This window comes from Pituophis catenifer, unplaced genomic scaffold, assembly GCF_029215685.1.
Source record: "Pituophis catenifer annectens isolate HBS135680 unplaced genomic scaffold, rPitCat1.0.hap2 SCAF_1, whole genome shotgun sequence".
In the NCBI taxonomy this organism is placed as follows: Eukaryota; Metazoa; Chordata; class Lepidosauria; order Squamata; family Colubridae; genus Pituophis; species Pituophis catenifer.
Genome location: NW_027256881.1, coordinates 292,652,876 through 292,670,369, shown reverse-complemented (window position 1 = coordinate 292,670,369; position 17,494 = coordinate 292,652,876). Strand labels below are relative to the sequence as shown.

Below are 17,494 nucleotides of genomic sequence, written 5' to 3'. Positions count from 1 at the left end.
ATGAACCAAAATTGGGGATTGTGTATACCTGGTTTTTACTGTGTTCTAATGAGATGACTGGGCATTTCAGTTAAGTGTGTGAATGTAAAGAGGTTATTAACGTTAAAGGTATATTTCAAAATAAACAACGTAATTGACATTTTAGACTTGGTCAATAATAACATATCCTCATGTTAAATTTAGATATGTGTCACGATCAATAGTGATGATTGTGAGAAATAGTGCTACCACGTACTGAGTTAAAAGCAAAGAGATGTGAGGTATGTGGTTAGTTCTGAAAAAAAAATAAAATGTTGCAATGTAGGTAGAAGATACAACTCTTTGAAAGTATGTGTCCTGACTTGTTTAATGTTATGCAGTTTTACTTTCAATTTTGCATTTTAAGAGAAAAGGGGCAAATAATAGCTATTGATCTTACAAAATTCTTAGGAGGGCAAATGCTGAATTTTGCAAAATGAATGCTGCTGAAAAGCATAATCAAATAGTTTATACAACAGCACTTAGAGAGGTATGCTTCATAAATCAGAACAATTCTTTTGGCAGATTTCTTTTATTTATTTACAACAGCTTGCATGCAGCTCAGTTCCAAGTTGCTTTGAGCAGTTTACATCAGACAACAACAACGTTAAAAACAAAATTATAATAATTTCAACAGCAAATATCCTGTAACTTCAGAAAGGGGGGGAAGGGGGCTAGGTCAATCCTCATTGTCCTTGAATGCTATTTTCAGAAGCCTGACAAGGAAAGGGTGATCAAGATACCCAGGGAAAAGTTATTTCACGGAAGAGGGACCATCACTGAAAAGGCTTCATCACAGGGTCTCCAAGGTGGTATCCCTGAGAGAAGGAACCCTAACAAGCCTTCTTTCTCCATTCTAATTAAACAGGCAGACTCAACCCAGCTATTATTGGACAAGCAAATTCAGCCTAGAGCAAAGGTAGTAGGGTTCTGAGACATGTAGGTTTATGTGACAATCAGCACATGAATCACACCTGGAAGTATACTGGCAGCCATAATAGTAATGTAGTGTCACATGGACAAATCTGGGTATGCTGGATCACTATGTTGAAGCTTCCATATGGTCTTCAAGGGCAGACCCATGTAGCTTGAAGTTTAGAAGTCCAGCCACAGGATGAAAGAGCATACATAATCCTGGTCATTGCCTGCTCTCTATGAATTGGTCAAAATTATTGACACTCTACACCAGATGTAATTTTATGAAGACCTTCCTGATCGCAAGCTCCATGTGCTGTTAAAGTGGAAGTTATGAGATCAGGAGGACCACCAGATCTGTTATTTAAGAAAGAATCCCATTTTTTGTGGACTTTGGTGATCATGTATGTCTTAGATCAAAGATAAACTTTTTTAACTTATAAAAAGTATTAAGTAATATAAAACTTTTTTATGCGAGGTAAATTGGATCAAATTCCACAAATGAAATAACTTGTTTCTTTTCTTTGTCAGCTATCAGGCCTAAACATTTAAAAACTAGAAATAGAATTTTCAGTTCTAGTGAGTTGGGGTTGTTGTAAATGGAATACTAGATCAATCTCTTCTAGATACTATATTAATCACCCGTGCCATTTAATGTTAGTTTGCATGCAAGAGGGCTGAACAATTCTGTGAGTTTCAGTGATATAATATGGTGAAAACATGAGTTGCCCCCAGCCCCAAATTTGTTGCTGATTAGTTGCAATTGTAAAAAAAATTATGGTACCTTAATTTTAATAGCAATTTTAATTTTTTGTCAACTGATACAGCTGAAGGTCTAAAATATTAGTGCCCTAGCTTGCTGTAATGCTGGTGGTACTGTCTCGTAATCAGTTGTTTTTGCTAGGCTCTTGGCAAAAATTTTTGACCTAGCAGAACATATTACTACTGGAATGCACCTTGTCCAAGCCATACTTTCACAAGCAGATGTAATCAGTGGGTTAGGATTAAGTCCATTCTTACCATTAATATTACAAGACTGAAGCCTGCTTCCAGTCCAAACTTCTTATAACAGCAAGATGTAGTTTTTGTCATCTTGCTTTCTTTAATTTGTTATAGCCTCCAGATTTGATTTTGATGTAGATATATTTTACAAGCAAACGATAAGGTCTTACTTCACTATATAATAATCTTTTATTTAACCAAATATTGGTTTGGTTGAATAGTTTTCACTTCTTTAAGTATTTTTTCCTCTTCCAGATTCATTTTGCATGTGAAGACTGTTGTATTATATGTGGTTTACCAGACTAGTAATAGCACAATATAATAGCTACAAGTAATAGCACTACAAGTCATTTCAACATTGTCATTATTATAATAAGCACAGTCTTAAAGAATTGTCAGCATTCATAAAGATTTTGCTTGCTTGACAGAATTTGTTGTAAGATGGAATAAAATCTCTTATGGTACAGAATGCCTGTGGTAATATAAATTATGTTAGAACAATGTGAGGCTGCCTTACTGCTTTAAAATTTTAGTTCAATTACTTAAGGTCAGTCAGATATCAGAAGTGATATCATATACTTTAATTGTAACAGATCTAATTCAAATTTAAAAACAGGTACTTCTTGAGTTATGGCAATTCCTTCAATGATTGTTCAAAGGTATAGCAGCACCTTATGACTGTTGCAGCATCCATGCGATCATTCAATCAACATTTTGGTGCTTGGCACCCTGCCCACACTTAAAACTGGGTATGCTTCCAACTCCTCCCACCCTCTGTGTCCCATCTCTATCTTTTTGAACCTCCTGCACCATCCTAGCCATGTTTTTGCTACTACTGTTGACCAGGTTGGTCGTCCTGGCCCTTTGCAAGGCAACTGATGGCCACAGGAGGACTTTCCCTCAAATGTGCATTTGGCGGTTTCATCGTGAGACCTCTGAAAAAAGGCATCACATGGGCAACAGCTCCCTCAAAAAGAGCCAGGGTAGGCATGCCTTGTCAGCAGAAAAATCAAGAACATGACCAAGGTCAAGTGAGGCAGGGCAGCACAGGGTAGCATGGCTATGGAGTGAGGGGTAGTGAGAATTGTTGGTCTGGCTGCATCTTTGTACCGCACTGCTGAGCTGAGATGGCTAGGGCTTCCTGGAAAGGCTGGGGCTTTGCACTGTTGGGCTGGAGTGGAATGGCTACAGCTTTTCTTCATTCTGCTGGGCTGGGGAAGCCATGGCATTACATTGCTGCGCTGTGGCTTCATGCAATGCTATTGGGCTGAGGTGGGGCAACTCTGGTAGTACAGTGCCTTGGTAGTACAGTGGTCTAAAGCACCCTGTTATTAAGACCAGCTGCCTGCAATTACTGCAGGTTCGAATCTCGCCAGGCTTAAGGTTGACTCAGCCTTCCATCCTTTCTAAGGTAGGTAAATTGAAGACCCAGTTGTGGGGGCAATAAGCTGACTTTGTATAAATATACAAAAGGATGAAGGCTATTGCTTAGCACATTGTAAGCCGCCCTGAGTCTCCGGAGAAGGGCAGCATATAAATCAAATTAAAAACAAAAACAAAAAAAACCTCTGGCATCATGCTGGATTGTGTCTCAGGGGCATCTTGCAATCCCAGAGCTGTGGCATTCCAGGAAGCCTTTGAACTGCAAACAACCGCACAGTTCTGGAGTTGCTTCACAAGGGAGGGTGAAGGGCATCAAAAAGAGCAGAGGTTGGGGGAGAATAGGTGGTTGGGGGGAGTTGAAGGGGAGGCAATGGAAAAACTGATGTTTGAGGTGGGTCTTTGCCTAATGGCAGGTGGGATTTGGTTAACAATGGCAACTAAGAGTCCTGTGATTACCATCACTAAGTGATGCAGTCATGTTATATCATGCTTTACAACTACATTACTTAGCAATGGAAATTCCAATCCCAGTTTCCATAGTAAGTCAAGGACTACCTGCAGATTAAGTCATCAAATAATAAGAATATTATAATTTATGTATTTTCTGTGGTATATTGTGAAAGATAGAGTTTCAAGTCAATGCTTCCCAGCAGCCATTGTTACATGATACAATGTGAAGGTAAAGAATCTGGTGCCTTCAGTTGTTTTGAACTAAGAATTTCATAATGTCTTAGTTTAAGGAGAAAAGTCTATCAATCCATTTCATTCAAAATTTAATCATGAACATACACAGCCACAAAACAGGAAGGAGCACCCAACCTCCCTATTTGGAAAGAGGAACTTTTCTCAAACTGATTAACAAGGTGGAGACTTCCATTGCATAAGATTAGATCTAGCATATGTTCCACCTGGTTTACTGATACCAAGAAAAGCTCATAGTGATATTTCAGGAATGGAGTATTGAAGTTGTTGAACTCCTAACTTGAAAGGGACTGATCTGTTTTTTGTTATTTTTGAGCTAAAGATTCAAATGTTGACAGAAAAAAGAATGGAAATTCCAGTTGCCATTTTTGAAAATAGTTTTTATATACGTTCTATTTTTATGAAGATTAAAAGATATAGATAGATTCATACAACAGTATTAAAGATGAACTTCAAAACAAATAAGCATACTCCTCTTTCCCCAAAAGGGAAGAAAATCCTTTGAAACTTTGCAGTTTAAAGATTGATAAACAATATATAAACAACCCATTGCTGGAAATCAGTTGTAGATTTCTCTTCTTTCTATCACTTCCCATGTCCAAAAAGTTCCTAATTCCTAATAGAGTCAGTATACAGGTAGTCCTCGACTTGCAACAGTTCATTTAATGACCATTCAAAGTTACAATGACACTGAAAAATGTGACTTTTGACCATTTTTCACACTTATGATTGTTGCAGCAACCCATGGTCATGTGATCAAAATTTTGGGCTCAATTGTGGTCGTAAGTCAAGGAATACCTGTATTGGAAATTTAGCCAAGAATTTATTTTGTGTGTGTGTGCGTGTATTCAGGATGTTTAATGATTAGTCTTGGGGTTCAGTTTAATAGGATAAGGCCAAACCTATTTCATCTCCAATACTATTAAAAATACAAATACTATCTGCTGATTCATCTTCAATAACAATACTTATTAAATATTCTTTGACCATTTTGTTGGTGATGAACTAACCTCATTTGACAATAACTGAAAGCTAATTTCATATTGTTCAATATGAATAATCCACTATTGATTCACCAAAATGGGACATACAAGCTTCGTGTTTAATTTCATCAGTTTTCTATAATAGAAGGATTAGTGCTTAGATGCTACAGTATATGAAAACACTGTGTAAATTATATTATGACTGCCTACATTTGCATCTGTTATATGTGGGCAATATTCATTATTTTTGGTTATAGTAAATAGCTTTTTAACCATGGCCTTTAGCTGACTGTTAAAAAGAAAAAAATATATAATAATAGGTGACTTATTCCAATGAATAGTAGTATGAATCCATTTTTCTTTGAATAGTGTTATTAGTCTATTAGCCTCATATTCTAAATCATGGTATGAGCTGCCTCCTCTCTTTCCAGCTGCATGTACTCAGTCACTGATTTTGGGAGATTTCCATTTTATCGTGAAGTTACTGGTTTATAAAGTTATTGTCTGTTTTTATTTTGTCTCCTAGAGCAGGAGTCCACAACCCCCGGGCTGTGGCCTATTCAAAACTGGGCCTTGGGAGAGATGGGCAGGGTGAGTGGAGCTTCACATGCAAGCACAAGCACCCTCTGCTCAAGTGCCCTCTACTCATGTGCTTGCCACTCGCGCGAGTTGAGCTTTGTGTGTGAGTGCAAGCATCTGCTGTTCGCTTGTGAAGCTCCATTTGCATGAGTGGTGGGCGCATGTGCCAGCCACTCAAACAAATCAAGCTGTGTGCATGCCACTCACATGCCCTTCCTCCCGCCAGGCCGGGTCACCAAGCTGGAAAGGTTGGGGAAAGGTTCTAGAGGCACTTATGCAGATGAGTAGTCTGAGAAATCAGAATGTGCTACATGATGTTTACATTGAGAATGTGCAGATAGAGCTTTTTTTCCCCAGAACATTTTGTTTTCCTTCAGTTAGTCTAGTTCAAGTATTTAAGAAATGTACTGTAATTGATTGATTGATTGATTACGTGCCATCAAGGTATTGTCATCTCTTACCAACCCTACTAGACAACTCATGACCCATTAAGTCATCATTCAATTGCTTCACTATTTTTATATAGCTAAAATTCTAGAAATTTTTATATAGCTAAACAGATCAACAGAATGATGAAAGACAGGCAAAAAAGCAGTGGGAGTGGGAACTTTCTGCTGCTTTCCCACTGACTTTGTGGGAAGCTTTCAGGGAGAATATCAATAAAGAAGCTGGGAGGGAAGCTTGCAAGTTGCTTAAGTATCCTACTGGTGCACCCTCCCCAGTCCCTCTGCAATCACTCACACAACCCTGCTCACCCTCCCTGACCTGTGTAACACCTTGCATAGCTCCTATAGCTCCCACTGTAGCTGTATACCCCTTCCATGACCCACACCCTTCCACATGCTACCCAACCTGTGATGCACTGTTATACACCCTCCATAATCCTTGCTGCACGTCTTGGGCACCCATCTACACCCTGATTGATCTGCATCATGCCTGTGTTGCACCCCCCCCCTCAGTCCTTCCTTGACAGAGCAGTAGACTGTCCCATAATGCTCCATTTCACTTAATTAAAGGTTACAAACAGATATGAGAGTTTTTTTGGGGGGGTGCAGATACACACACACTCACACATATTACACACACACACACACACACACACACACACACACACACACACACACACAAAAATGCAGGCCGAATTGGCAAAAGAAAGCTCAGGACTGTATTGGTTGGAAACATGTAGAAGAGGCCTTCATCCTGCAGTGAATAGACAATGGCTAAGATGATGGTGATGATATATAAATGCATTGCGTGGATAAATTTATTGCAGAAGGGGCAATCTATATGATTGATTTTATCTTGTGATAAAGCGGGATTAATGGGTGGGGGTACAAGAAGGAAGGCATGCATAGGATTTGGGTTGGATATATTATATACTGTCTTTAGGCATAGATGCAGTATTAAAGCTTCAAGATGCACAAAAATTCAGAGGGTTTGGGTCTTTTTTTACAAGCTATGATAAGATTAAATGCAGAAAAAAGGTTCAATTAAAATGGGAAGTAATAAAATAATTGCAGAGATAACAAAAACCACAATTTTCATACAATAACAAAATGAAGTACAATATACTAGTATATAATGTTTCATGGGTATTCATTAAGAAGTTCATAAACACCACAATTTTTAATATTTACACATTCATGTATACCTAATTATAGAGCTTTGACACAATATCTTATTGTAAATATTTCAAAATATTTAATAAATACTCAAGATTGTGCTGCAGCACCCTCTAGTGTTCATTGAACTCATGATCCATATCCCTAATTAAGGGAATAAGGATTGTTGGAAAAAGGAAAATATCCTCAAAAGTATTCTAGATCATTCAATAACTTCTTGATGTCCTTATTGAGTATGTTTATTTTAAAATGTGTTTTTAAGTAAACTGATGAAATACATGTTAATTTGAATGTCAGAACTAAATAATTTCATTTTAAATATAATGATCTCACACTGAAATTAATTGTGATTAATAAGAATACTAACATGACTTCATATACATGGTGTACTAAAAGCTAGGCACTATAGATACTTTATGATATAAATTACATTAAATGTTCTAATTTGTTGCCATTTTCATATAAACACTTCCTTATGAGTAGTCCTTGACTAACAACCGTTTGTTTAATTACTGCTCAAAATTACAAGAGCTGAAAAAAATGGCTGGTCCTTGCACTTAATTTAAGAGAACAAATGGATATTGCTGGTAAGGAGTCTGTCTGGGATCACAGTAGGGGCCTAGCAGGAAGGAGGTCATGGCTCAAGGGGCCTGATTATTGTGGGTGTGCTTAAGAAGATTGACCAGGAGCCTTTGCTTCAGGCTCAATAGTACTAAGCTTTTATTCTTAATAGTATTAAGTTTTAATATTATTTAATGGTTTCTGTTGTTTTTATTGATTTAAAATGTTTTAGTATTTTGATTGTAATACGTTTTTTGAATTGTAAATACAGAAAGAAATAAGTAAGTTCTGCCTCATTGCACTTTTCTTTTGCAGTTCAGTGTATATTTCCACAATGACTTTTTTCACCATTATTTCTCAAATATCAATGTAAATTTTAAAGGGAAGAGATCTGTGGATTTTGCTGGTATTTTTGTTCTGCTCTTAAGCTAGATAAGTATAGATAACAGCTAGACCTAGACTGGAGAGGCCCAGATTCTAGCTCTTGCTGGACCATAGAAACTACTGCATGACTTTGGACTAAGCATTCTCTTGTAAATACTTCTGCTATGTCCTTCAGAAAGCTTGGGGTCCCTGTTAAAGATTCTGAAATATATATAGGGACAATAAGAAGAGGATTAAGGAAATTTTCAGTTACACAAGTGAAAGTCCAATACTGTAGCATAATTTTAGAAGTCACCTTCTTTTACTGTTTATAGTGATTAAAAGAAATAAGCAGACATCTGGGAACCTGAATGCTAAAATAAAAGAAAATAAATAAAAGAAAATATTCCTGCTCCTGTGTGCTGTTGTTTTGAAATCTATAGTTCTTATGTAATATCAATTTCATTACATTGTTTAGCTGAATTTATACTGAATGCCTAAGTAAGAAAATATTTGTGTCCAGACTACTCAAACCACATGAACAACCAATCTCCAGATTTCATGAGATATTTTTTGTGGGATATTAGAGGTGAAGGAATGAAAATGCTCTATTGCCGCAAGTGCTGTTATGTTTTGCACTTTTCAACTAAAGCAATCGAGCAAATTTTTTTGATTGATATATTCCTTAAAACTTCAACTAATAATGAAATTTCACCATAGGGACTGTTAGTATACTAACAGTGCTGCTTTAAAGTTTTTTTCTGTGTAATTACAGTATGGCATTTATGCAAAGCTGTGGTTCTTTTATTTGTATCTGGAATCTTTCTGATTCCAGTTCATTAAATGTCATAGGATTAACAAGAACTGATGTAATGTAATGATGAATAAAGCATTTCAATGCTATTGAGCTTCTTGAATAGAGAGTTCCCCTGCATTTTCCTGTGAGGATTGTATTGTTCCTGCTTTATTTCTGTTCCTGGACCTATGATTTAGAAATACATATTTGTTTTTGAATGCTGTTCTGAACAAGTTTACTGCAAAATAATAATTTATTGGGAACAGGGCAGTTAGTTTGACAAAACATTGTATTTATCACAAAGCAATACAATTTCTTTTTGTTGATAACATCCCTGTAAATTCTTCTAGCAGGCATAGAACATAGAATTAAAAGATGTTATGTGGTATATTGTATAAACATAACTCAAATGAAAGATAATTATGTTACCATTTTGTATTTTCAGGCTCGGATAGCATTTTTGCAAGGCGAGAGAAAGGGTCAAGAAAACTTGAAGAAAGATTTAGTAAGAAGAATAAAAATGTTAGAATATGCATTAAAACAAGAAAGGTATCTATCTCATGTTTCTCAACTGAGAAGTTTATATAAAATGCTTTTGTATTAATTAACTTGACATTGATAATTGAAGAAAATTGTGGAATTTGAATATTGGTCTAAATGAAAAAGAGTAATATGGAACTAAATTCAGTTAAGTAGGAAGTGCTCTTGGTCCAAGATTTGGATTCAGCCTGTTCAAGATAGGGCTAATCCATCTGAAACAGCAGATTAACTATTACTTAATTACAGGGTGGAGGCTATGACAAGAATGAATTTGATACTTATTTAATGTGCTAGGTATGGCTGAACCAGTTGGTTTCCTGCCTTGATTGTTTCCCAAATTGTCTATTTCAATGTGCTCCATTAGAGTTCCCCTTGAAAAGTGTTCTGAAGCTCCAGCTGATGGAAAACTTGGTAGCTAGGCTACTAATTGGTACAAGTACTACAACCATAATATTTATTGCTTTGTCAGTTGCTTTCGAGGTACAATTAGAATGTATTGATGTCGTTTTATATATCCATACATGGCTTTGAGCATAACTATGTGAATGGTCTAAGATTGTTATGAATTTCTTTTAATTAGTGAAAGCTCTAACAAGAATTCATATACAGCAGTCTATGATTTGGAGATTATTCCCTCACGTTAAACTCTACACTGTTGATACCTATTGCTGGTGCCTAGTTACCTTTTTTTAATTTAGAAGACAAAATCAATTAAACAGGATATTTGCTAATTAAAACACTATTTGATATTTCCAAGTCTATCCGATGACCAAAGGCAGTTCGTAAGAGCAATCTTCACTGGCATAAACTTCTCTCCTCTCCTTTCCTCTTCTCTCCTGGGTGCAGTGGAAAGGTTAAAATAATCATGATTTAGCAATCACAATTAACCTTTGTTATTGATGTCCACATGCATATTAAGAGAAGACTTTGATTGCATGATCATGATCACCATCTTGAATTCTTTGAAACCCTGTCCCCTCCCCACTAGTCTTCAAGAAAGAACTTTTTGGACAAAGCTTAATAGGAAAGATAACAAACATTATGAAAAACTGGCCCCACAGCCCTACCAGACAGGATGCCATAGACAGTGATGGTGACATTGATCATTTCCTTTAATCATAGGGCCAGTTTCCTGAAGGGTGATTTAATTAGCCAAGATCAAGTAGATGGTAGCTCTAGCTATCAACATGCAGTATCCACTGATACTACTTGTGATTTTAATTTACAAGAGTGCAAGGATTAATGTTTAGACATCTTTGTATGAATGTTGTAAGGAAAATGCAAATATAAATTTTATTTACTAGTCAATCCACTTATGTTTTTCTTTTAAGGGCAAAATATCATAAACTAAAATATGGCACAGAATTGAATCAAGGTGACTTGAAAATGCCAACTTTTGAATCAGGTAAATATCTATTTATAACTATTCTATTTAGCTCACATTCTTTTGTCCATCTTTTATACCAAAATAAGTCTTTAGTATTGTCTAAATATAAGTCTTTAGTATAAAAATAAGTCTTTAGTATTCAGTATTGTTTTGTATTGTGATTAAAATTGGGTTTCACTTTATTCACAAAAGTTATGTGATCTTTTTCAAGTTTTCTTAGTATTAAACTATTAGCCTGAAAAAGACAGACATTTTCGGTTTTAAAACATCATTTTTATTATTAAGTCCAAAAATTATAATTTAACAAGGCGGAAGAATTTCAACTTTTCAGCGTTGTTAAAAATATTTACAAAAGAACAGAAATGCTGTTTCTTGATATCTCCATAAAGCAGTGTTAAAGCCCATAAGTGGGGGGAAAATTATAGAACATTTCTAAAGTTCTGGTGTTCTACCAGTTGACAGAGAAATAATCTTGAAATGAAGAAGATTTGGACAAAAGTGAATCTTCAAATAAGTGGATATCCTTTGAAAATCACCTCCAAGAAATGTTGTCTAAGGAGTCACAAAGAATCCTAAAATAACAGTCAGAATTCCGCAGGCCTTTTTTGCCTTGGTTAAAGTTAGCAATTATGATTCCATTATAAAACAGTTGCTGGGTGGCATAAGAGAACAATAAGGCAGTAATTGTTAGTAAGAAGAGTATTAATGGTGAGTTCAAATGTACTCCAGACCATCTGAATGAACCTATAAGCTTTGGAAGAATGTTCTAGGACACGGGTGTCCAACTCGCTGCATCACGATGGCCGTCACATGATGTTTTGCGATGTTTTTCCCATTCACAGAGCTGAGGTGGGCGTGGCCTGCATGTGACGCATCCAGCCCTTGGGCCTCCAGTTTGACACTCCTGTTTTGGGACAAATGACTCCAAAGTAGAGGTGTTGGTGTTACGTGTGTCATTATACCTGGTGGAAACCAAACATGATAACCTCATATTGCCTGTCAAAAAAGAGTGCTGTGGTTTGGGGGATGCTTTTCTACTTCAGGATATAGACAATTTGCTAACATTGCAGGAAGCATAGATTCTGCTTTGGCTCAGAAAAATTCTACAGCAGAATATCAAGTAATTTGTCATTTAAATCTGAAGCTCAAATGATTTATGCCACAGCACAATATTCCCAATTTATAAGCAAGTGTGTGAGAAAATGGATGATGAAGAAGAAATTCAGAACTGAATTTGGTCAAATCAAAATCTACCTAAATCCCAAAGAAATATTGTGGTAGAACTGAAATTAACAGTTCATGTTTAAAATTTATCAGATGTTATTGAATTCAAGTATTTCAGAAATGGACCAGAATTTCTACACAATGATGAATGAGAATGATAACCAATTACAATAATTAATTAAAACTGTATATAAAAATAATTATATACAAATATATAATTTGTACATTACAGTTAAAGATTAATCTAAAGAGGGCAAATCTTTTTTCTCACACTGCTACATCACATGGTGGATGACTTTGTTTATGAGCTAAATGAAACAAATACCACATTTCAGTATTACAGTTGCAAGAAAAAGTATGTGAACCCCTTGGGATTATGTGGAGTTTTGCATGAATTGGTCATAAAATGTGCTCTGAACTTCATCTAAGTCACAACAATAGAAAAACACAGTCTGCTTAAAATAATACTACACAAACATTAGATGTTGCCATGGTTTAATTGAACATAACATGTAAATATTCACAGTGCAGGGAGGAAAAAGTATGTGAGCCCCTAGCCCAATGACTTCTCCAAGAGCTAATTGGAGCCAGGAGTAAGCCAACCTTGACTCCAATCAGTGTGATGATATTGGATGTGTTGCTGACAGCTGTCCTGCCCTTTAAAAACACACCTGTTTTGGGTTTACTGGTTTCAAGAAGCACTGTCTGATGTGAACCATGCCTCGCAGAAAAGAGCTCTCAAGACCTACGATCAAGAATTGTTGACTTGCATGAAGCTGGAAAGGGTTACAAAAGTATCTCCAAAAGCCTTGATGTTCATGTGTCCACGGTAAGACAGACTGTCTACAAATGGAGAAAGTTTAGCACTGTTGCTACTCTCCCTAGGCGTGGTCGTCCTGTAAAAATGACTGCAAGAGCACAGCGCAGAATGCTTCATGAGGTAAAGAAGAATCTAGGAATGTCAGCTAAAGACCTACAGAAATCTTTGGCACATGCTAACATTTTTGCTGACACATCTACAATAAGGAAAATATTAAACAAGAATGGAGTACATGGGTGGACACCACGGAGGAAGCCATTGCTGTCCAAACAAAATATTGCAGCATGTTTGAAGTTTGCAAAAGAGCACCTGGATGTTCCACAGCACTACTGGCAAAATATACTGTGGACAGATGAAACCAAAATTGAGTTGTTTGGGAAGAACACACAACACTATGTGTGGAGAAAAAAAGGCACAGCACACCAACATCAAAACCTCATCCTCACTGTAAAACATGGCGGAGGGAGCATCATGGTTTGGGGCTGCTTTGCTGCCTTGGGGCCTGGACGGATTGTTGTCATTGATGGGAAAATGAATTCCAGAGTTTATCAAGACATTTTGCAAAAAAACGTACGACCATCTGTCCGCCAACTGAAGCTCCGCAGAGGATGGGTGATGCAACAGGACAATGACCCAAAGCATACAAGTAGTTCAACAAAAAAATGGCTTCAACAGCACAGAATACGCCTTCTGGAGTGGCCCAGTCAGAGTCCTGACCTCAACCCGATTGAAATGCTGTGGCATGACCTTAAGAGAGCGATTCACACCAGACATCCCAAGAATATTGCTACACTGAAACAGTTTTGTGAAGAGGAGTAGTCCAAAATTACTCCAGATCGTTGTGCAGGTCTGATCTGCAACTACAGGAAACGTTTGGTTGAGGTTATTGCTGCCAAAGGAGGGTCAACCAGTTATTAAGTCCAAAGGTTCACATACTTTTTCCTCCCTGCACTGTGAATGTTTACATGTTATGTTCAATTAAACCATGGCAACATCTAATGTTTGTGTAGTATTATTTTAAGCTGACTGTGTTTTTCTATTGTTGTGATTTAGATGAAGTTCAGAGCACATTTTATGACCAATTCATGCAAAACTCCACATAATCCCAAGGGGTTCACATACTTTTTCTTGCAACTGTATATCACTCTGGCTCCGTTTATATTCTGCAATAAGCTTGTTTCATCTAGAACACATGAAAATGCATCCAGGTCAGACTTCTGAAAATTATTGAATTGTTCCCAAAATGGTTCAATCCAGAGGGGGGAAAGAACATTTAAGACTTCTCCAAAACAGTCTATTTGTGGATTAATGAATTGCTCACATAGCTAGAAAAGTCTTAATAGTCAGTGATAAAGGTTATAATTACAGTACCTCTAGATAGTATGTCCCAAAGTTTCTTTTTCAAGAGGCAACTAGACTTTCTGGGTGTTTTTTTTGAAGACTTTTCGCTTCTCATCCAAGAAGCTTCAGCTCTTTTGAAGTGAAACGTCTTCAAAGAAAAGCCAGAAAGCCCAGTTGCCTCTTGAAAGCACCTTTGGGACAAACATGACCTGGATGACTGAGAATCTCCATAGACCTCTAGATAGTATATTTTCTTAGCCCAACACATTAAACATATGCCTTTCTATAAACAGATATGATTGGCAGTGGCAATTTGCGATATTTGCATTGGTCAGATCACTTTTAGAATACTGTATCATCACGTTAATGAAGGACAATGACACAATAAAGCATGTGCAGCTGAGGGCAAACAATTGTAAATGTCCTAGAAGGAAAACTTGAAGTAAGGTTTGATGCAGTAGCCCTATTTAGACTAGAGAAGAGAATATTGTGGGACAAATATGATGACTCTCTTCAAGTATTTGAAGAGCTGTCATGTAGAATATAGGGCAGACATTTTGGCTTGTTGTAGAAGACATGATAGGAATCAATGCGTTTTTAAAAAATCAGTTGGAAATCAGGGTATGTTTCTTAAAGGTAAAAAAAAATTAATAGTGCAAGAGTTGCATTGGGAGGTTGGAGTTTCCTTCATTGTAAATATTTAAACCAAGCTTAAATAGCCATAAGAAATGTTGTAGTAGTGGATTCCTACAATTGGCAGGGGAACTGGATGTTCTCCAAGATTGCTTCCAATCTTTACATTCTATGTTTCTTCACTTCCATAGTTCCCTTTTTTGTTCAAGTTTTCTTATTTTTTGATATAAGCCATTTATCATATTATCTGTGAACAAGCCACGTTCATGTTATTCCTCAAGAATAGTAATAAAAAAGTATGGAACAAAAAGTAAAATCAAGTTTTTTTTAAAAAAAGGTGGATTAAGTAAATTAATCAGAAAGCTGATCAAAAGTTGATACACAGTTTAAGAAATTAAAGATGGCAGGTGGCTATGCTTTTCCTTGTTTATGTTACTATCAGTTACCAAGAGAACATTCCATTCTTTAGTCCTATGTAAATATAAATGTTGATGTTCATGAGGAACATATGTATCAGCAAACATAGCTTTCCATTCAAGTGGAATATCATATATAACCTGGAATTATAAAGATTACATGTACCGTGTAACTTTTCCCTTACTTTTAAACATCTAATAATATGCTAAAAATAAATTGGTGCTCCATCGTTGGAGGCTTTTAAGAACAGACGGGACAGCAATTTGTCTAAATGGCATAGGGTATCCTGCTTGAATAGGGGGTGGGTGTAATAACAGAGTTGTTATTTTATTCAGATCACTGAGAGTTAACAGTGTCTTGATGGCACATAATTAGTCAATTTATTTATTTATTGTGTTTCAGAAGAAACCAAAGATACAGAGGTTCCTACAGTGCCTCATAATAGCCAGCTAACTTGGAAACAAGGCAGACAGTTGCTAAGACAGTAAGTATCATATTATATTGGGTTGAGGTCATTGTACATTGAAGCATAAGTATATAGGTTCTGATGTGATTGTGTATGCTTGCTTGAACTTAGTACTGTAATTAGCAATTAATCTAAAATAAGTGTTAGGGAATTTTTTTCTTGGAATAGGTTTACCTAAAAAGGTAATGTGAATTAAACTTTCTAGAACCAAAAAGTAGTGCCATAAACTTTAGGATACTTTTAAACAATTTGGTAATAATAGCTGTATTTTAAACTACCATACAGAACATTTTAAAGGCTCACTGGTGGATTGTGTGTGTGCATGACTACAATTCTACTTTCTTTTATCTTTTAGATATCTTCAAGAAGTAGGTTACACAGATACAATATTGGATGTACGATCACAGAGGGTGAGGTCTTTACTTGGGCTTTCCAATTCAGAACCAAATGGCTCAGTGGAGACAAAAAAATTGGAACAGATTCTTAATGGAGGAGAATCTCCCACGTCAAAACAAAAGGGACAAGACATGAAAAGGTAGGCAAACTAATACAAATGTTTAGCATAAATGACTGCCTTCAAAGCTATATCTGATAATTAATTTGTTTGCATGGTGTAGTTTTCTGTAAAAATGTTATTTTTACACAAAACTAAAATGATATACTGGTTGTCTTTGATTAGAAAGATGTATCTATTTTTATAAAAACAAAAAAAAAACCACATATCTCTCATCTGAGATAAATTCTGCACCTGCATAACTTAGGGTAATTTGCAAGAAATTGTGGAAGGAGTTTCTTTTCTTTCACTAGCAATTAATTAATTTATTGCTATGCTTCTATCATTATATTCATGCAATTATGACTACATAATAGTCATACTATTGACTATTAATCAACAGTATGACTACAATGGTCATACTATTTCATGGTTAAAATAAAATTGTTTATTTTCTGAAAATCTTCATTATGTGACAACTAACAATTTGTGTATTAAAAAGTACATACAAGTTCATTTTTATCCTTAATGACATTTAAACATGAAAAGGTTACAATCAGAACTTTTAAAAAATCATATACATAGTTTCCTTGGGGTTTATGAATTAGAAATAAATTTATTTTCTCTTCAGGTGAAATAATTGAGTCTTAGTTCGAAAAGAGATCACAGCTATTTCTGATATTGCAAGTTATTTTCTTTTGTAGGAACCCCAGTGATGTTCTTGAAACATTTAATTTTTTGGAAAATGCAGATGATAGTGATGAAGAAGAAGAGAATGATATTATAGAAGATATTACAGAAGGAAAAGAAAAACATCGGATAAATAAAAAGCACAAAGTAAAAAAAGACGAAACAGTTTTATTAACTACTGTTATTTTAAAGACTCTGTTATTCCTTTTTGCCTTTTTGTATAGAGAATTATTACAATAAAATGCCATTCATGGAATAGATAAATCAAACACCTTAATATTGTTGGTATTTTTGTTACAAATACCTTGGATAGGCATGAATGTGGGGGGAATGGTATTTATAAATACTTAATTCTATTTATCTGGCTGCTAATTCTGTACTGCAGCATAATTTTCATCTGCCATAATCATGTTAATGGGATTGTTGGTGCATGATGGATAAAAAAAATATTTAATCAGAATAACACATCCTTTGACAATCCTGAGAAAGGGAAGGAGAAGATTACGTAAAACTATCCCATGAATGATAGTATCTTTAATTGTGTTTCTATCAAAATTGA

The 17,494-nt window shown here is 35.8% G+C and overlaps 1 protein-coding gene across 3 annotated transcripts in view; it reads left to right on the top strand.

The window, feature by feature from the left end:
• The window catches only part of STRN3 (striatin 3), a 40,128-nt gene that overhangs the window by 1,487 nt on the left and 21,147 nt on the right, over window positions 1–17,494 (top strand). For all 3 annotated transcript variants that reach the window (XM_070940284.1, XM_070940276.1, XM_070940268.1), the window contains exons 2-6: window positions 9,370–9,473; window positions 10,796–10,869; window positions 15,689–15,770; window positions 16,108–16,287; window positions 16,950–17,082. In XM_070940284.1, coding sequence (XP_070796385.1) covers window positions 9,370–9,473; window positions 10,796–10,869; window positions 15,689–15,770; window positions 16,108–16,287; window positions 16,950–17,082 — 573 coding nt within the window. The remainder of the gene's footprint in view (window positions 1–9,369; window positions 9,474–10,795; window positions 10,870–15,688; window positions 15,771–16,107; window positions 16,288–16,949; window positions 17,083–17,494) is intronic.